Source organism: Rutilus rutilus (genome assembly GCF_951802725.1).
Source record: "Rutilus rutilus genome assembly, chromosome: 4".
Taxonomy (NCBI): Eukaryota; Metazoa; Chordata; class Actinopteri; order Cypriniformes; family Leuciscidae; genus Rutilus; species Rutilus rutilus.
Genome location: NC_140212.1, coordinates 19,698,055 through 19,719,405, shown reverse-complemented (window position 1 = coordinate 19,719,405; position 21,351 = coordinate 19,698,055). Strand labels below are relative to the sequence as shown.

The 21,351-nt window shown below is 42.0% G+C and overlaps 1 protein-coding gene across 2 annotated transcripts in view; it reads right to left on the bottom strand.

The window, feature by feature from the left end:
• Positions 1-21,351, bottom strand: part of iqsec3a (IQ motif and Sec7 domain ArfGEF 3a) — a 160,957-nt gene that overhangs the window by 32,218 nt on the left and 107,388 nt on the right. For both annotated transcript variants that reach the window (XM_084406416.1, XM_084406417.1), the window contains exons 6-8: positions 10,000-10,122; positions 7,357-7,523; positions 4,063-4,202 (exon numbers count right to left, since the gene is read on the bottom strand). In XM_084406416.1, coding sequence (XP_084262542.1) covers positions 4,063-4,202; positions 7,357-7,523; positions 10,000-10,122 — 430 coding nt within the window. The remainder of the gene's footprint in view (positions 1-4,062; positions 4,203-7,356; positions 7,524-9,999; positions 10,123-21,351) is intronic.

The following is a 21,351-nucleotide window of genomic DNA, read 5'->3' as shown; positions in this document are numbered from 1 at the left end:
AAGAACCAATCAGATGCCTTCATGTCTCCTGCCCGAGCCCAACTGCGCGCGCTGCCCTGCGTGCACTCATCACATGTCACCGTTCCCGGAAATATTCAGCTCAAAGCACCTGCATATGCAGTCAGCGAAGGCAAACAAGGCAAAAACTACTTCCTCGGACCCTGCCCGCACTCTTGAACGACCTCCTCTGCTTCGCCCTCAACCCCGGACCTGTCCTCGAACCGACGATGCGGTACTTGTCTCCGGACTCGGAGTGTACGTTAGTCTTCATTAGAGTCAACAATGTTTTCATCATGTAAACTCTTACATGCAAAACACCGTATATGTTATGAATCTTACACGAAATTCACCTTCATCACAGTGTAACTGATGGTAATGGAAAAACGTGTATCAATGCAACCTGTTTTTAGTTTTGCCTTATAAATATAGCTCGTTACCGAATGAAACTTTACCATTATCGATATGCTAGCTTGATAGTGAGTACTAAAAGAAATCTTATTTGTTTATATTCATAGTGATAAAGTTAGGTATTTTATTACATGTGATTCTGACATGATGTCACTGTATGTACTGCGCTCCTTCCTCTCCACTCGTCTCAGGTAATAAATGCGTCTTCCAGCTGAGCCTGAGCGTTTGGCGTCGCGCGTTCATGTGTTTTGGGGGCGTCGCTTTGGAAGGAGCTCAGAAGGGAGGGGGTGGGAGTGAATGGAAATAATGAGCTGTGTTTATTGCAGATTAAAAGGTCTACAGTCACTCGATTTTTATATTTTCTTTTTCAGAGTACTTACATTTTAATTATGCATTGGTATATAAAGACAGTTTAAACAAATTTGGAATGTTTTTTTTTTTGAAAAAGGATTACCTACCCTACCTTTAAAAGGTATTTTATAGTCAACATTTCTCTCGAGCAGTCACCATGTTGAATTTTATTTATTTATTTTATTTTATTTTTTGTTGCAATGGTACATGATGCCTAAAATTGCAGTCCATGTAGGCTGCTCACTATGTTTTGGAAAACCAATGGTCCAGAACCTATGGTCTTTACAATCTACTTAGGTTTACAATGCTTTTGGGCCCTGAGCCCTGAAGCAGCAAATCCAGTAAAGAACAAAACATATTTAAAACACACATGTGGTAAAGTGCCGTACATGTTACTGATTCAAAACAAAGAGAAAGATCTACAATTGCAGCATTAACTGTTTTCTGAGAACAAAATCCTCATTCTAGTTGATCACTTAATCTTACTACACACACTGCATTACTGCACCCATTTCTGGATTAAGGCATTGTCCTCTACCAGACATTATGAGAACGAAACAATAAAACCATTAAAAGGCTTTTTAATGACAGCGGCAGGTGTGCTCATAAATCTGTGTGTGAAAAAAAAAAAAAGATAAATCTGAACAGAGAGATAGAGTGATTTAAATGACCTATAGAGAAATAGGTTTTTATCTTTAAGCCAGTACTGATGAATAGGGCAGAAATAATGAGGATGATTATCACGGATGATCTGTTCTTGTGTTTGTTTTGTGTGGGTTTAGCACGTGTTTTGGTTCCGTTTCATGTGGGTGAGTTTGTTTCCATTGTTTTTCATTTGATTGATCACATTGGACACCTGTTGATTGTTTAGTTGATTAGCTTGTTTGGATATTTAAGCCCTGTGTTTCTTTCCGTTTATTGTCTGTTGTTCTGCCTTAGTATTAGTCTTAGTATCAATCGAATTAAAATCAATTGCCTGTGTTTAGATCCAGCTCTTTTATTTATTTGCATCAATCGTGAGTGTGACAGAAGAACAGACCCAGCACAATGGATCACAGGGGCTCTATCCTTCATGGAATACATGTGGAGGTTTTTGGATCTGCAACATCTCATCCACTATGATGACGCCAGCCTCTTTTCTGGGCAGGTTTGAATCCGCCGACTAAAGCACGCCGGCCCAGAGACGGCCATGGACTGTGTCCGGTTTCTTTGCGGATTCCCCTTTACCATTGGTGAGATGGAGGAGGATCACACACATGCATGAGCTTGAAAACAAGGCCATTACTGAATTATTGGCTGAATTACCAGGCTGAATTATCTGCCTGGCCCGTGTTGCCCAAGAGGGACAAACCTCTTCCTGCCCTGTATTGGTCAAGGAGGCTGTTTTGTAAACCCCCGTCTGGGCTACCCAGTTCTTTGTCCCTGTCTTTGCTGGCTCCTTCCAGCCCTTCGGCTCCACCTAAACTGTCTGTATCTAATATCCTTGACCAGCCTGGGGCTTCCAGTTCGCCAGCAACGCCCTGGAGTGTCAACCCTCTGGCTCCGCTCCAAACCCATCAATTTACCTCGCCCCATCAGCTCCACCTTGGCTCCTTGTCCCCTCGGCTCCACCTTGGTCAGTCGTCGCCCTTCATCTGCGATTCGTCCCTCCACCTCTTTGGCTGGGTAAGGCTCCTTCTTCCCTCTGGCTTCACCTTAGTCAGCGGTAACTTTGGCTCCATCTCGGCCGCTCGCTGTTGCAGCTCCGCCCTGTTCTCAAGATCCTTTGATGTCGCCTGGTCTCTCCGGCCCCTTCGGCTACGCCTGGGTCTCCAACACCACCAGCTCAGTCTCAGTAAGTTGTCCCTCTGGTCCCACCTGGTACTTCCTCTAAGTGGGCTTGCATCCTGATCCTCCCACCTTCGTCTCCGCCATGGTTAATCCTGCCTACGTATCTGCCCTAGCTACTCTCGCCTTCGTCCCCACCCTGGCTCCTCCCTCCTCCGGGAGGAAAAAATCCTTAAACAACATACATTAACTTGAGGGGCAAAGCTGTATAAGATATTAAGAAGTGTTTTTAGAGAATAGTTTATTTTTTCTTACCCCACTAGCAAATAATATCTTCCATTAAATTCTTGTTTTTAAGCATACATCAAATAATAATAATAATAATAATTAGTTACATTTATATAGCGCTTTTTCTGAGACCTCAAAGCGCTTTCACATATGGAAGGGGGGAATCTCCTCAACCACCACCAATGTGCAGCATCCACTTGGATGATGCGACGGCAGCCATATTGCGCCAGAACGCCCACCACACACCAGCTTACTGGTGGAGAGGAGACAGTGATGACGCCAATCAGTGTATGGGGATGATTAGGAGGCCATGATGGACAGAGGCCAAGGGGCAGATTTGGCCAGGATACCGGGGTTACACCCCTACTCTTTTTCGAAGGACATCCTGGGATTTTTTATGACCACAGAGAGTCAGGACCTCAGTTTTTACGTCTCATCCGAAGGACAGTGCTCTTTTGGCAGTATAGTGTCCCCGTCACTATACTGGGGCATTAGGACCCACACAGACCACAGGGTGAGCACCCCCTGCTGGCCTCGCTAACACCTCTTCCAGCAGCAACCTAGTTTTCCCAGGAGGTCTCCCATCCAGGTACTAACCAGGCTCAGCCCTGCTTAGCTTCCGTGGGCAACCAGTCTTGGGCTACAGGGTGATATGGCTGCTGGCGAACACATCAAACACATTTTAGAACGAAAAAGTAAAAACAGGCAAATAATTTACTCTAAAATATCAAAGTACACTCTACAATCATAATATATAATTTTCCTTCTCAAGTAAAATTTGCATGATTAAGATGTTTTTACTGGCAAAAATATATTGGTTAATTTTCACATGTCGCATAGTTATAGTGTCTGAAACAGCTTACAGTGAGGGGTGAATGTGAAGTAAGGTAATGAAGAAAAAAAGGCTAGTGAGGTTATTCAATGCCACCGTTATTCTGTTGCAGTAATGAGGAATGGCAGCAATGCTACAGGCATGAGCTGCAATGAATCACCAGCTGCCCAATGAATTATTATATTAAGCCACTCCATGCATGCAGCATTTAGAGATGGTAGAGGTGAAACAGCAGGACACCTATCGTATTTTAATATGGTCCCAGGGTGGTATACTGTATGCATGTCAAAATAATAACTTGTAATATTCAGTTATGTTGGAGGAATGGTGGAAAATTCAAGTGTCATGTGGAAAATATTTGGATGCAGTCTGATATGGATATTACCTGCAAAGAAAAGCCCAAAATGAAAACCTACCGTTTTCATTCCCACAATGCTTTGCTCCACCTTGGTGACATAAGTGACGTGGTCTTCATTCGATCGCAATTCCCTCAGCTGAATACGCTCATATATTCCCACTACCATGTCCCGTGGAATATCTGCACCGTCATCAACCCCTAAGTAAAAACACATAAAGTATATAAAATTTGATTATATAAAACACAAAAAGTATGGAATAGTATAAATTAACAGTTTTTTTTTTATTTTTACATAATATTATATATCCTGCCAGGCAACAGCCTTTAACACACAACAAAATAAACATCTTGTAGGCACATCTAATTGTATTTCTGTGTAATATAACATTTCAAAAAACAAACAAACAAATAAATAAAATTCCACGGTTCTTTGTCCACAACATTCCTGTGGTGTTTTTCATCGCCTCATCTGCATTATGTGCCACATGTTCTGTCAACAGAGTTTAAGTTCTATTAAACTTCATCAAGCCGTTCTTTTGTTAATAAGTATTGATTTGTTTACACTGAGTGCAAACTGCGTAAAAATTAATATGTATTTTCCATTGTATGAATTTGTCTGAAGAGAAAGTGGTTTATCTAACTACTAGGCTAGATCTGCATTATGAACATAATATGCAGCAAAACAGATTTGCCTAATGAAATTATAGGGAGACTTGAGGAGTCACGAAAACATCAGGGAATGTTATGCAAAATCAGATGAGGAGATAGATGAAGAGGTGGAAATTCGAAACATTATTTATTTATTTTTTCCTTACCCTACGGGAGAGGGCTGAGTGATGTGTGGGATTGTGGGATTGGCAGCAGAGTGGATCAAGTGGTAGGAGTTTTTGGAGTTTATAGGAAAAAAAGCAATACAGGCAGACCAAGTGAGATCTGCTAATGTACAGAGATTTTTTTGTGTCACAGAGTAATGGAAAATTAAAGTCTACACTGTGAGATTAACAGAGCGCTGATGTCACTGGGCGGTTTTCATTAAATTAATGTGCCATAGGGCACTTTCAATAGCATTATATTTTGATGCTTAATTAGGTTTCGCCCACTCAGTTAGTCATGTGAAATGATCCTGACCCAACTTATGATGAAATGAAAGTGTAAGCGTATGTGTGTATATGCTTTATACCAATTGGAAAACAACAATTTGCATTTACAAAATGAAAGGCAGGAAAAATGCAAAGCAGGAGAAATGACACTTGTGGAAATAGTACACTTTAACGTACTTTTAAAAAGAGTACTTATTACGGAATTAATATACTTTAAAATAATATACTAAGTGTCACTGTTATGATTCAACATGAATGATTCAGAATCACAACATAAATAGTCTTTAAAAAAATACTCAGGAGAATCCTTGGAGAATACATAAGCGCACGTCTAACACTGACGAGAACTGGTATATACAGGAAGAACTAAATGAGACACAGGTGGGGCTAATCAATAACCAAGGAAACTAACAGAGAGTATTTAAGGTCAATCTGAACTTAAAGACACAAGAACAAAAACACAATAATACAGAACATAAACCTGACAGTATTCCCCAAGCCCACAAGGCGTGTCCTTGTGACGCAACGTATAGTCCAAAGGTAGAGGGATGGAAAGGGAACTGGAGGAGTTTGCAGAAGGGAATGCCAGAGCCGACGGAGGAAGGAGCCAAGGTGGAGACCAGATGGACCTCCTGAGCGTAGCCTGGGGGCCGACCGATTGAGGAGGAGCTGGACAGGGTGGAGAGCCCAGTGAAATCGTGAGAACGAGGGCCTCGGGCTTCGAGGTGGAGCCGTCTGCTTGAGGGACCGAGGTGGAGACACAATGGGGTGACACTGAAGGGAGTGAGGACAATGGAGGAGCCAGAAGGAAGGTGAAGTCGAAGGGGTGGATGGCTGAGGCACAGCTGGAGGCCCAAAAGTCTGTGGCGAAACCAGGACAATTGACCAAGGCAGAGCTGGAGGGATGTGGGAGCCCAGTGGAGCCCGAGAGATGGCGGACCATGGCTGAGCTGAGGGAGCGCAGAGCCAAGGCTGAGCAGAAGGGCTGACAGGTCGAGGTGGAGATATAGGCTTGAAGTACTGAGGTGTAGCCTGGGGATCCGCCTCACAGGGCATGCTGGTGGTGAAGGGGCCTGAGGCAGAGCTGGAGAGTTGGAGTGATAGCTGTGCAGGTGAAGCTGAGGAGCTGCGAGGCACCAGCGGGTACAGGTGAGTCCAGATGAAATTTCGAGGGGACGGCAGAGGAATATCAAGTTCAGGAGCAGGGATAAGGGTGGAAGCTGGCTCTATCTCAAAGTCAAGCAGGTGTGGATTGTCCCAATGACACCGACTCTGGGATGGACCTAACGGTGGCTTCCAGCCTTGGAATGGATGTGGCAAATGGCTATAGCTCCGGGATGGACGTGGTGGCCAGGTCTTGCTCTGTGGCTGGAGATGGCTCAAGCTTGTAGTCCATGGCGGGCTCAGTCTCTTGTTCCGTGGCAGGCTCAGGTGTCATCACTGGATCCTTGGGGGAAGGTCTTCCAGTAGTTCCAGGGCTCTCTGGGCTGGGAAGATGAGGCTTCTGGTCTGGAGCAAGCAGGGAGATGGCTGCTGGTGATGGTACAGGCTCTAGGGAATCGGAGTTAATTCTCTTCCTCAACGACTGCCTCTGTGAGGATCCACACACTCACAGAGCATACCTGATGAAGTCAACAAAGGGGAAAGTGGTCCTCCTCCAACCACAGCATCTGGCCTAAGATGTTGTCCATTCAGCTCCAAAAGATGTACTTGAGAGATACGTCATCCCAGCACGCTTCATGGTACAACTCCAGGACCTCCTCTGCATATTCCTCCAGAGATCATCCATGTTGCGATAGGCAATCCATACTATATTTGTTGTGAGGGTGGGTTCAACTGTCACTATTATGGTACAATCCAACTCAAATTACTCAGAATTACAATATAAACAGTCTTTAATCCACAAAACCAAAATACTCAGGACAAAGGTCAAACTGAACTGAAACAAAAGACACAGAAACAAAAACACAATAACACAGAACATAAACCTTGACATTAAAAGTGAACTGAATTTCATACTTTCTTATACTTAATTGTAATTATTTGAAAATACATTATAGTCAAAATTTGTATTAATTGTATTTCGCTTAATTTTAGAGTGTACACTTAAGTGGCCTTCATTAATATTATAATATCTTCAAGTGCAGTTTTTTAATATACTTTTAAGAATAGACTACAAGTTTTGTATTTGGTCAACCCTTGATCAATTTGAATGAATTTGCTAGTTTTAAGACATCTTCCTTATGTCTCACCTCTTAGGTTGCGGATGAAGTCTTCCAGCATCATCTTACGGTCAGGTTTGATGTTGGGACTGTACATGTCCGTGTTCAGGAGGATGATGGCAAATGCAAGGATGAAGATTGTGTCAGGATTGTGGAACTGCTGCACCACGTCTGGGTTACACATACAGTAACGCTGACTGAGAACAACAGGAAACAATAAAGAGACAAACAACAGCTAAGTTTATTTTTTTGAAAAATTTGAAAATAGACCCTTCTGCTGCTTAGCTTTTATAGTCATAAATCATTTGCATCTGTGATTGTCCATGTGTAACAACAGGTTATTAAAAGCGTTGTACTGTGTGTTATTTTTTTTATTTATTTTTTTACTTTCAGTAAACTAAACTTAATTTACTGTGTTTATCCAATTGAATTTTTCCAATGTATTTAAAAAAAAAAAGTTCTCAACTTTGGAAGTAAGTAAAACTCCAAAAAGCCTATGCAAAAAAGAAACAAAATGTATTGAGTTGAGATGTAAAAGTCCCTACTACCAACAATTGTTGTAGTTATTTAGTCAGTTAACTAATTCATTGGAAATGCCTCATACCTCATATAATGTGTTACTTTTAGATTGTATCATCTATAATCATGTAATAACTTGTGTTATTACATGCTTAAACCCGACAAGATGGAAGAACCATGAAATATAATTCAAATATACAGTCATTACATGATATTTGTATATTGTATTGTGCCTTAAAATGGTTGAATTTAAAAAAAAAAAATTGTTTTTGCAAAACTTCCCACAACATCATCAGGGTATCATTGGATGGATCAGGGATTTGTTAAGTGATTGCTGGAGTGCTGGGGTTGGTTGCTAACCAGTCAGCAACATAGAATCGGCCCAGACCTGGCCTACATCTGGTACACGTGGATTCCATACGTACCAGATGTGGGCCGGATCTGGGCTGACACTATATTGCTCTCTGGGTAGGGTGTTGCTAGATAGTTGCTCATTGGCATAGAGTCAATAGGTTCCACTATTCCATGACTGATATTCTACAATATTCTCCTAATATGACTTGTCTCTCCCCTTCAGTGTAAGTCAATGTGGGATTTTAACACTAACTAATAGTGTTAAAATCCCACAACTTGCTTCGAGAGCAAGTTTACTATATTTGAAAATCCATACAAATTGAGCTGGTAATGTGACACAAGGAACATGGCGAAAATAAGTCTTTATTAATCCATTATCTGCTCCTGTAATCATAATTTGAGTGAAAACGAATACAAGTTGCTGGTGTTTTACAGCCTCTAGTGTTCATTTCAGCTGGAAACTGCAGTGAATTGCAAGCACGTCTGTGTAGAAGTTTTGTAAAAATGTAAGTATACGCACGTTTTTCCAAAGTTTCCAATTTTCCTATATTGTATTTATGCACTGAAGTTTAAAATGTGAGGTCTGTTAGAATCCCTAACCCTAAGTGTTAGCAATTGTAGTGATACTTAGTGAACTACAGTAATGAGGAATGCCTTTTATTCATTAAAAAGTCGTATTGTTGTTTGTAAATGTTATATTTTACATCCATTTACCCCTTCTCTCATTCTTTTTATAGATTTGGGAAATATCAAAGGCGATGCAGGAGAGACAGCCGGGAACAGGCTGGATTGTGTTATGCAACCACAGTTATTTATAAACCAGTGTCTCGCAGACAGATGCAGACGTGTGCAACACTCTCGCACACACACAGCATAAGGATCATCAGCAGACTTGTTATTTCCAGTGCTGAAAACAAAAGCATATTTGGCGATCACCCCAGAAGCGTTGATAGCTGCAACTGCAATATGATTCAAAATCGCAATAAGAGCCTCTGCTGCGTATGAATGGAAAGTAATTGTTCTAGCAAGATGATTATTTGGATTATCAGATCATCATTGTCAAGGAAACCCGCGCTCCCATTTGTCTCAAAGGAGAAACGTTCTACACTTGCACAGATTAAAGTGATATCACATATGCAGTATTGTTATTGTTAAACTAACTGCAACTAAAACTATTAAAAGTTGTTTTAATTGAAATACAGATGAAATAAAATATATTTTTATTAGATTGAAAATTAAAAAATTTAATGTTGCCATGGCAACATGCTAAAAAAAAATTAAACTGAAGTAATAAAATTACTAGTAAGAATGGCAAATAGCAAAATGACTAAAACTTAAGTAAAATTAAACAAATGAAATTGAAGCTATTTAAAATAAAAGCTAATTTGAAACATGGGGTAAGGTTAATTATATAATTTTTTAAGGGAAATTTATATTTTAAATGTAACCTTAATCATTTTAGCATAATTAGCAAAACACTATTCAAAACAATGTTACACTGCATAAACTTCCAAAAATGTTTCATGTCAACTACTACTCAATCTAAACAGAAAGTAACTATTGCAGCAGTGCAACAGCTTCTACTTTTATGTAACACAGCGTCATATTCCTTGAAAATGCGATTGATTTATGGAGAGCATTCAGCTTGCATTTTTATCCTTTAGTGCTACAGGGATGAAAAAAGTTCAAAAGAACAGATATCCCATCAGCCTCTACTCTTATCTTCCCCTCACACATGAAGGTGGCTAGAGCGTTTATGTGTGCGTGTGCAAGAGAGTGTAACAGTGTCTGGAGTCTCACCTGAATGCCTCTATCAGTCTCTCCACTTTCTGCGCTTCACCTTGCACACGGATATGAGCCTGAAACTTCCTCAGAGCCTCATCCAACTCCATCCCAGAGAAATCCATCTCATCCACCACACAGCTATCAAAATGAAGGAACAGACAGAATTTGAGAGAGGGAGAGATAGTGTAAGAAAAAACAAGGTATTAAGCAGACATGTGAAAGCTTATGGAGCCTACAAGGGGTGACTCTACGGTCAACTTTTATGGGTGGACTACTTTTATGAGACTTTTCGGATGCTTATTTTTTTGGGGGGGGATATTGGTAATATTTCTGTTTCGTAAATGTTTGCAATGACATGAACATTAGTAAATGATGACAGAATGTTATTTTTTTGGGTTCAAAATATACATTTAATGGCAAAAATGTTTCCGTTCCCAGCCTCAGAAACAACTGAAGTCTCCTTCGGAACCACGGAAATGTTTATTCCATAAAATTTAAGTGGTCTGTACGAAAGCGAAAAATAAACGAGAATTATTTTTACTTCCACCCATGTTTGCATGTTTACATATGCTGAGCTGCCAGCTTGAGGTTTCAGAAAGAGAAACGGCTGTCAATTTTAGAGCGGGTGCACAGGGAGACAGAGAGAGAGAGTAACACATTTCTACAGGGAAATAAATATCCAAGAACAGTAAGACAATCTGTTCACCTCTCTCTCTCTCTCTCTCTCTCTCTCTCTCTCTCTCTCTAATGCTGCTGAAGAATATCCTTTCAAAATGAGAAACAAAGCTGAAATGGAATGGACAATAGTGTATTTACACACGCAAAGATCACATATCTGAAAAGCATAAACATTTTAAACAGGCACATACCATTATTTACATTTAAATATACTTTCTAATAAAGTCCATAATCAACATCTCTTTAATGTGCATGTATATGTTCATATGTACATAAAGTCACTTTTTTACTCCATTCCACCCTACTTTGTGAAAAAAAAAAAAAAAATGTTTGCCCTCGATACTGTATACCCTAAGCTTAAGACCCACAGGAAGTCACTGCTAGTCAGTTCCCTCAGCACCAAACAGATGCAAACAAATATATGAATGGTTGAGTGAATTTTCAGCAGCCATTTTTTCAATATGAAGAAATATTAAGTAGTATGAAGAACACTCACTCATAAAGCGACAAATATATAACACTCCCTATTATGTAAAAAGCCCAAGCGTTCTCCCTCACAATGTAGGGTAAAAAGCATATCTCCGTATCAAACCCACTTTACCAATTTACCAAACACACTGGGGCAAATCCAATTCAGACCATGGGTTTGTATCACATTTATTTTTTTGTGAACACAAGTTCAGAGAATACAAATTAAAAATGATATCTCATGAACAGCAAATACAATTTAAACATCAGACAACATAAATGTTGTTTAACAATAAAATGCAAAAAGGGAACAAAAAATAACACTGCATTGTTTTTTTTTTATTGGTAATCTAAAAGTTTTTCAATTGTTTTCCACTCACAGACCATGTGTTCCTTATATTTCTCCTCAGAGAGATGGGAAAACAAAGAACAGGAGAGAAAGACTTTAAAGTAACTTTCATCCCGTCTGACCTGTTATCTTTCCACTGATGGGACTCTTCTGAAAATATTCCCATCGATTACCTTTTTTGGATAAAAAGAGTTTTCTGAAATGTGGTTCTTCACTACAGCGAAATATGCCTGTGAGACTCAGTTTGGAAAATGTGAAAAAACAAGTGCTTGGTCTCACTTGAGTTTGTGTTGTTGCTCTAGCAGAGTAGAAAAAATCATGAAAAATTACTAGCAGAAAAACACTGGAAAATCTTCTCTAAAAGCTTGTTCACAATGATGCTTTGTATACTAAGGACTGCATTAAACATTAATACTAATTTAATCTCCCCCATCTGTTTTGACGTAGTAGAAATTGAAATTGAAACCCGAATCTACTGTTTCTGCATCAAAAGCAGAACACATTTTTGCTTTTCAGCATGCAGCTTCAGAATGGTCAAAATGTACTCGGATACTGCATTGCAGAAATATGAATGGTGAGTATGCATAGTAGAGTTTTAGATACAGAAATATTGTACAGAGATCAGACATCCATCCATTTTCCAAAATGCTGTCCTATGTTGGGTAGCGGGGATGATGAAGCCTATCCCAGCATCTTAAGTGGAAATCAAGGAAACACCCTGGATGGATGGTGAGTTCGTCACAGGGCTAACACATAAATTTAGACCCACAGGCAATATTTAGTATCTATAATTCACCTATTATGCATGCCGAGGAGAAATACCAAGGTCTTATAGCTCAGCCAGGACTAGAGACCTTCTTTCATTAGGCAACAGTGCTACCCACTGAGTCATTGTATTGTAAATTGACAGTAGTACTGTGGTACTCTTTGGATTAACAGATTAGCCACTTGCTGAACATTGTGGATCATGATTGAAGTTGCATTTCTACAGTAAGGAGACCAGCAGGAGGAAAGTTCTTCTGTTCATTAATGTTGGAATTATGTGAAAGTGAAAATAACATGAACCTGGAGCTGAAGACATCTAAGATGGTCTGCTTTTATCTGGAGTGTTTGCATATGAAATTATTGCAAATGTCGCTGTTACCAATCAAGTGATGCCCAGAGGTCGTTACTGTCACGACGCGCACACGGACGGGTGAATTCCAAGTGCATCTTTATTTTGGGTAATCCATAATCATATCCACAAACAGGTAAAAGGTCATAATCCATGTAAATCAGTGCAAAACAAGAAACAAACAAATAAACCAACCAAGACAGACTCTGAGATGCGGGTGACAATACGAGGACTCCACACCAGTGACTAAAACAGACAGGGTATAAATAGACAGACGCTTAACAAGGTGAGTGGGAACAGCTGAGTGCAATAATCAAAGATGAGTCCGACAAGGGTGATGGGGATTGTAGTTCATGAGTGAATGACACCGTGGGGGAAGAGGACCTCTCGTGGCTACCCAGGGAACATCACCCAGACATTGTGACATTGAGCCGGCAAGGCGAGTAGCTTGACCGGAGCCGGCAAGGCGAGTAGCCTGACCGGACTTGACTTGGCTAGCAGCTTACGTGAATCCGTCAGATCTGGCTGCTCAAGGACGACCTCCCAAATGTCAGTGGGCTGATCGGGGACGGCCTCCGGGACGACAGCGGGCTGTTCGGGGATGGCTTCCGGGATGACAGCGGGCTGTTCGGGAACCACGGACGTGGAGTGAGGAACGAGGAACGCCTTCCTCTTCCGTTTACGAGGGTGAGACTGTGGCATAACGATCTCCTCGTCTGGGGACATCGGCTCAGGAACAGACACCTGTTCAGGAACAGACAACGGCTCGGCGGCAGCCATCTTGACCGGAAACACAGGCTCGGCGGTGGCCATCTTGTCCGAAGACACAGGCTCGGCGGCCATCATCTTGATCGGAGACACAGGCTCGGCGGCGGCCATCTTGACCGGAGACATAGGCTCGGCGGCGGCCATCTTATCTGGTGACACCAGTGTCGAGTTGGCCACTCTTTCTGGAACCCTAAGCCCAACTGATATATTACTCATGCTGCAGAAATGAAGGTATTGGACAAACCTGTCAAAGTCCAAGATCTCCAGTCCCCTCATTTCCCAGGCCGGCAAGGGATCATCAAGGCAATTATTAAAAATGTCTTTAAAGTCCCTGTAAAGTCAAAATTAAGTATGTTTTCTGAGTTTGTCACACCACAGAAAAAGGTGTTATTAGCCACCCAGCCAAATTTGAATGATAAAAAAAAGCCGGCAAGTACATAAAATAAGCTATCAAAATCTTGCAAAAATGAGCAGTAGTCTCTGCTCTCAAACGCTGGGGGCGTGTCCGCTGGCTGCGCTGAAACCACGCCCACTCGCGGGAAAGCTGACGAAAGCCAGCCGACGATGGCACCAGTTGTCGGCGCGACGGGAGGATGAAGGCCGAGGCGGGAGATAGTCGGCTCGGCCTCATTCACCAGTAACAGCGGATTATCAGTGAATCCCAGTTGTCTCCAACGAAAGTTTATAAAACTATCCTGTGTAAAATGATCACTACAGAGGCGGATTTTGGCGGTGATCCTAAGCTCTCCATCAAGGTGGCTCTTCACAAAATTAATCCACCTCTTCTTGATGTGATCGTTTTTCGGAAATTTAAATAAGGACACCGATCTGTTTTGTACGTGATCGCATCCAGGTAGTACGCATTTCCGTGACGAAGGCATAGCTAGCTAGCAAACTGTAGGCTGTAGTAACTAATAGTACTGACAGTAACTCGCGATCGGCAAACTGATGTGAATGATTAATGTGCTATATTGTTAGGGGAGGGGCAGCGTCAGGGGCTCCGATGCGTCATCAAGTAGGGGCGTGTCCAGGAGCTCAGGGGCTCCAGTGCGTCATCGAGCCCCCGTTTTAGCCCCGCCCAAAAAATCCGGAACACAGCAATGGTGAAAAATTGTTTAACGGTCTAACTCCACAATTCAGTACTTCACAGTTCACAGTCTTTGTAATATGTTTTATCAATACATTTCTAACATTTATAATGTGTTTAGAATTTTTTTTTAGAATTGCCTTTACAGGGACTTTAACTGCCATGTCATTATATCCCATCCCACTGGAGAGAGCAAATTATTATTTTTTTAAATAAAAAAAATAAAAAAACACCCTCAATTCTTCCACCGTCCGGCCCTGCTGGCGTAAGGAAAATAAATTCCCTACTCTCTCCCTCTCGTTCCAGGTGAAACGGGTACCTGTGCTGCTGAATTTCTTCATTGTGGTGGAGTCCTTCTGTCACGATGCGCACACGAAAGGGTGAATTCCAAGTGCAGCTTTATTTTGGGTAATCCATAATCATATCCACAAACAGGTAAAAGGTCATAATCCATGTAAATCAGTCCAAACCAAGAAGCAAACAAACCAAGACAGACTCTGAGATGCAGGTGACACAATACAAGGACCCCACACCAGTGACTAAAACAGACAGGGTATAAATAGACAGACACTTAACAAGGTGAGTGGGAACAGCTGAGTGCAATAATCAAAGATGAGTCCGACAAGGGTGATGGGGATTGTAGTTCATGAGTGAATGACACCGTGTTGGAAGAGGACATATAGTAGCTTCCCAGGGAACATCACCCAGACATTGTGACATTACTAGCTTGAGCAGAACCGGCAAGGCTAGTAGCTTGAGCGGAGCCGGCAAAGCAATTAGCTTGACCGGAGCCGGTAAGGCGAGTAGCTTGACCGGAGCCGGCAAGGCGAGTAGCTTGACCGGAGCCGGCAAGGCGAGTAGCCTGGACGGACTTGACCTGGCTAGCAGCTTACGTGAATCTGTCAGATCGGGCTGCTCAAGGACGACCTCCCAAATGTCAGTGGGCTGCTCGGGGATGGCCTCCGGGACTCCGAAGACACAGGCTCGGCGGCCATCATCTTGATCGGAGACACAGGCTCGGCGGCGGCCATCTTGTCCGGAGACATAGGCTCGACGGCGGCCATCTTATCTGGTGACACCAGTGTCGAGTTGGCCACTCTTTCTGGAACCCTAAGCCCAACTGATATATCCCTCATGCTGCAGAAATGAAGGTACTGGACAAACCTGTCAAAGTCCAAGATCTCCAGTCCCCTCATTTCCCAGGCCGGCAAGGGATCATCAAGGCAATTATTAAAAATGTCTTTAACTGCCATGTCATTATATCCCATCCCACTGGAGAGAGCAAATTATTATTATTTTACATAAAAAAAATAAAAAAACACCCTCAATTCTTCCACCGTCCGGCCCTGCTGGCGTAAGGAAAATAAATGCCCTACTCTCTCCCTCTCGTTCCAGGTGAAACGACGAGGGGTACGAATACCTGTGCTGCTGGATTTCTTCATTGTGGTGGAGTCCTTCTGTCACGACGCGCACACGAAAGGGTGAATTCCAAGTGCAGCTTTATTTTGGGTATTCCATAATCATATCCAGAAACAGGTAAAAGGTCATAATCCATGTAAATCAGTCCAAACCAAGAAGTAAACAAACCAAGACAGACTCTGAGATGCAGGTGACACAATACAAGGACTCCACACCAGTGACTAAAACAGACAGGGTATAAATAGACAGACACTTAACAAGGTGAGTGGGAACAGCTGAGTGCAATAATCAAAGATGAGTCCGACAATGGTGATGGGGAGTGTAGTTCATGAGTGAATGACACTGTGGGGGAAGAGGACCTCTAGTGGCTACCCAGGGAACATCACCAAGACATTGTGACAGTTACAAACTGTAATGTCTGGAAAGGTCTGTTTTTTCACCATTTATCACAAGTCTTATCTGCATCATCTCCAGCTCCACAGACATCCTCATCACTTTTGTATTTTCAGTCAACAAAGTGTTGGAATTATTGGAAACAGCTAAAGACAACTAAAGCTGCACAGACATGTGGCCTACTAGTTGACCGTGTTTCTGGATGACTTAAATAGCAGTTGTACAAGCCTTTTCTGGCCTTTCATGTATAGATTCTTTTTTCAAACTACCACACAAATGACTGTATCTGCTATCATGAAGTACAACTTGACATCAACAGGTTAAATCTCTATGGTATGCAATATGATATCAATCAGAAAAAAATAGAGAGGGAGTGAATCCAGTTTCCGCAGGAAACCCAGTAATCTTTATAAACTGCAACCTGTTAGCAAACCCAGTTGGTCTAACACAAGTGATTTCCAACACTGGTCCTAGAGCCCCCCAACACTGTGTATGGCTGTGTCCGAAATAGCCCCCTATACCCTTATATAGTGCTCTATTTGATGGGATTACCAGTTGTAGTGGTGTCCAAAACCATAGTGGACAATATCAAATTCACGATTGTACAACCAATATACATTCAGCTAGAAAATATCCAAGCACTGTGATGATCACACCAAATGAATTCCCACGTCTCGGCAGAAGATGGAATCTGCAGCTCTGGCTTCTGGTGCACTCAGTGTCTGAAATTATCTGACTCGTTAGTTTCACTCATAAGTAGCCTAATAAAGAGAAAAGTGAATGACTGATTAAACTCTTGAGCTAGTTAGTAGAGTTAGTAGATATCGACTGGGGTGCGTCAAGGAGATGTCACCTTCCCAGTCTTGTTCAACGCAGTGATCGACTCGATCATGAGAAAAACATTCAAGGACAAGTGAGTCCAATAAGGCATCGATGGCTACACAACCGACCTGGCGTTTGTAGATGACAGCACCATATTGGCCAGGATGGAAGCCGAGGCAACCGACACCTTATACAATGTTGCCAGATTCGCTGAACCACTCAGCCTGAAGATCAACATCGATAAGACCAAGGCACTCACCACCGAGGGATCACCCGTGAACGTTCACCTCCAGAGGATTAAAATTGAACAAGTGAAAAATTTCAAGTACTTAGGATCCCTTATCCAGGAGAAGAAGATCGCAGCGGTTGCAGAAGTTCAATGTAAAGCTGCTTTGAAACAATTCATGTTGTTAAAAGCGCTATAGAAATGAAGGTGACTTGACTTGACTTGAGAAACTGTTTTAGGGTCCTTATGGGTGTTGCGCTGCCCTAACTTAGGTACAACAACTGCAACAGATTTTGCAGAGCTGGGGGATCATCAGGTTTGGGGAGAGAGAGAAGAGGTAGTGAACATCCCCAAAGAGCTGGTTAGTACAATTTCTGAGCTCCCGGTGGCCGATTACAAAAGACTCTGGAGCCATGGCTGCAGCATGCACTTATTACAGAGACAATACAATTGGAGCAACCTTGAGTTAAATGCCTTGTTCAAGAGTACTAAGGAAATACTCCAAATCATGGATAGTTCCTTATATACGTGCTCCTAAGTTTTAGCCCCTGTGCCACACCATCTAAAATGGACGCGGACTTGAGCAGCAAGACATTCCTTTCCAGCACACTAAACCTTATGGTGATAGTTATGGTGTGGAGAGATGAATTCCTTGTGTCCCTTAATTTTACCAGAAGGTATATTGTCGTCTTCAGTCCTGTTAGCCCCGCCCAGCCTCCCTCTCCCACCACCTCTCCAAACTACCATGGAAAATGTTGTTTTTTGTAGGGTTTTTCGCTACACTCCTATCTTCCCTCCAGTCACCCTTACCACCCAATTGTCATCATCTCCCATCAGTCCTGTGGTGTCACCTCATCCTCATCTCAGTGGCATGTAACACCGTGGATCCGCTGGGAGCCAACTCCTCCGGGGTGTGAAGAGCCCTTATTATTCACTCCCTCGGCTCTACGTCTGTGCGAGGGGCTCTTCTTCCACCGGCGACCTTGCTGTTGATCGTCGCCAGGACGTCGCCCACCAAATCGCCACCCTGGCTCCTACCTCCATCAACTCACTGGCTATCATCCTGGGAGGGCTCTGGGTCAGCAGCACCCAGACACTTACCGTTTCATCTCCTCCCTGGCTGCTCCATCCCTTCGCCTCCTCTTACCATCCCTTCTCCATCTCCTCGTCCGCCTCCAAAGCCGCCAACCACCCTCCCTCATCCTTTTTGTTACAGAGCGAGGTCTCGCCTACCGGGAAGGGGCGTTATGTAACCAACATTCAGTTTTCTTGTCTTAGTTTCGTTTTAATGGACTTTTAGTTGGTATTCATTAGTTCCCGTTTTCTTTCATTTCAGCTCCCCCTACCCTTTGTTGTCAAGGTTACCTATGATTTGTCATTCTGGTCAGGTGTGTGCACCTCGTTATCTTTGGCATTTAATTTCATGTGTGTTTCTCTTCAGTTGTCCGGTCTCATTTCAGTTTGTGTGTGTGCACTGCTACCTGTTTGGATTTATACATGTTTGGATTATTATACTAAACCTTGTATTGGAGCTTTATTCGTCTTTGTCTTCATCAGTCTGCCTACGCACACGCGCTTCACTGTTCTTTATATAAATGTATATATACATTTATAAAAGTACAATCTTTGGCCATTATGAACCTTAAAATTAGAGAATACATTTAGGAAAGAGCTAATCAATACAATTTCTCAAATCAGGGATTTAGTTTCTTCAAGTAGGGCCTTTTGCAATTAGTGGAATAGATGATAGGCAGTGTGTGATATGTGAATATTATCACAGCCTGAAAACCTTTAATCATATGGTTCCTATGAGCAATTTTGGGATAGTAAATAAAGTTCACACTTCAGTAGTATTGCAGAGGAAATAATGTCTGCACTACACCGTGTTCTTCAATTGAGAGTGAGAGAAAGAGAAAGGCAAAGAGAAAGACAGAGATGACCACAGAGTATAGAGTTAACTATAAATGCCTTCATTTGGCAGCATCAAAATCCTCTGGATGTGCTTGATGATATGGCTGTCATTGACGGATACCGTCTGCCACAAGGAGAAATAGTCCAACTGCTCAATGTCATTGGGCCTCAGCTGATTTTTGCACCAGGCAGTTTCCTTCAGGTACTTGGTGATGGACTTATATATATTTGATATATATTTGATAACAGACATTGTGGCAAGTTGGCCTGGAAGCAAGCATGCATGACTCCTTTATCTTTACCAACTCAACTGTGGGTCAAGAGGCCCAAAACTCGCAGGGACAGTGGAGGCTGCTTGGGGACAGCGGATCTCCACTGAGGGCATATCTGTTCACCCCTGTATAATCCTGCCAATAACAGGGAAGCAGATTTCAATGAGGCTCACCGTATTGCCCAAAGTATTGTGAAGCGCTCTTTAGGGAGGTGGAGGCTACGTTTTCGGGCTTTTCAGAAGTCCTTGTCTTTTCTGTGCGCCACAAAAGTGCTGTGCTGTAATATCATAGTCGCACAACATTGCAGTTCATGCGAGAGTGCCCTTGGACGTCAGGGAGGAAGACGAAGAGGTTGAAGAAGAGAACGAAGATGGCATGAGACATTGTGATGAACAACCAACACATGTTCAATACATGGCTGAGTTTCGTGCATGCCAACAATGTCATTGACACATTTTTTATTTCCTCCTTTATTTTTCCCCAGTCTTTAAAGCACACTAGCCATTTTCCTGTTAAATATAACATTTGTAGGCCTACTCTCCTTGAAATGTCCATATACAGCAGCGTACTTTTTCATTCCTTAATTTATTTATGCAGCAATATTTTTTACTTTTTTATTCATTATTATTTCTTTATTGAATTATGTTAAATGAATTTAAGCAAACAAAAAACAAGTAAAAAAAAACTAATAAACAAATAAACAAAAACAATATTAAAGTATTAAAATATTCCCTTTTCACAAGATGTAAAATGTCCCCAGAGTGTGTATGTGAAGTTTTAGCTCAAAATAGGCAACAGATCATTTTTTACAGCATGTTTAAATTGTCACTTTTTGGGGCTGAGAAAAACACGGCGTTTTAGTGTGTATCCATTTAAATGCAAATGAGCTGCTGCTGCCTGCACAGAGGGCGGAGCCTCACAAGCTCGCGCTCAGTGGCAGGACAATCTCATCTCACGGAATGATAATATCAAAAAAGAAATTTTCAGTATCGGTGTTCATTTAGACCCGGAGTCGGACAATAATTTCCTACAGAGGCAGAGAATATATGCTTTATGGAGATAGAACAGTTATAGTTTAGTTTAATTACGGTTATAACTTATTTGTCATCTGCTTTTATCCACTATTAATACAAGCTTGCTGTAGCGGACCCCGTCCGAATGATGGCCAAAAATATTCTGATGAGTTTAATCGTCAGTTTTACTCCAGAAAATCACGGTAAGAGCTGAATAAACACAGTATAAGAAGTGCGCATTATACATAAACTCTCTCTCCCCCTTTCATTATCATCAACATACACAGCGAATTACACAAAACACTTGTTACAACTAACAGTAAACAAATACATACACACACCTTTTCAGGGGGTGCTTAATAAACTGGTAAACTTTGTATCCGTAAAAAAACTCCTATGAAATTTAATAAAGTGTGCCCTTACATTACTGCCATGACCAGTATCGATCCGGAGACTGTAAGCTGGATCACGAACAGTTGGTACAGATCCATCCTCGAGTAACAACGAGAGTAAATGACGACTGCTATGTTAATTCTTGCATCTTATAACAAAACACCTCAATCGCTTAGAAGACATTCTTGTCTACAGCTGCTCCGGCGTCGAAACAATGGCGGACTGTGTACAGCTCACTCAGGGCGGGTCTATGCTAAAACTGCAGTGTCAGTCAACAGTCGTGGGAGGGGCTTTTGCAAAAGTACGTCACACTGCCCAGAATCTGAAAACAGCTTGTTCTGAGACACTGCATAAAAGCACTGGGTGGATGTTTATCATTATAGGATGGTTGTGTACACACTCTGCCAACACACATTTATGTTCAAACACCATGTAAAAGTTAATTTAGCATAAT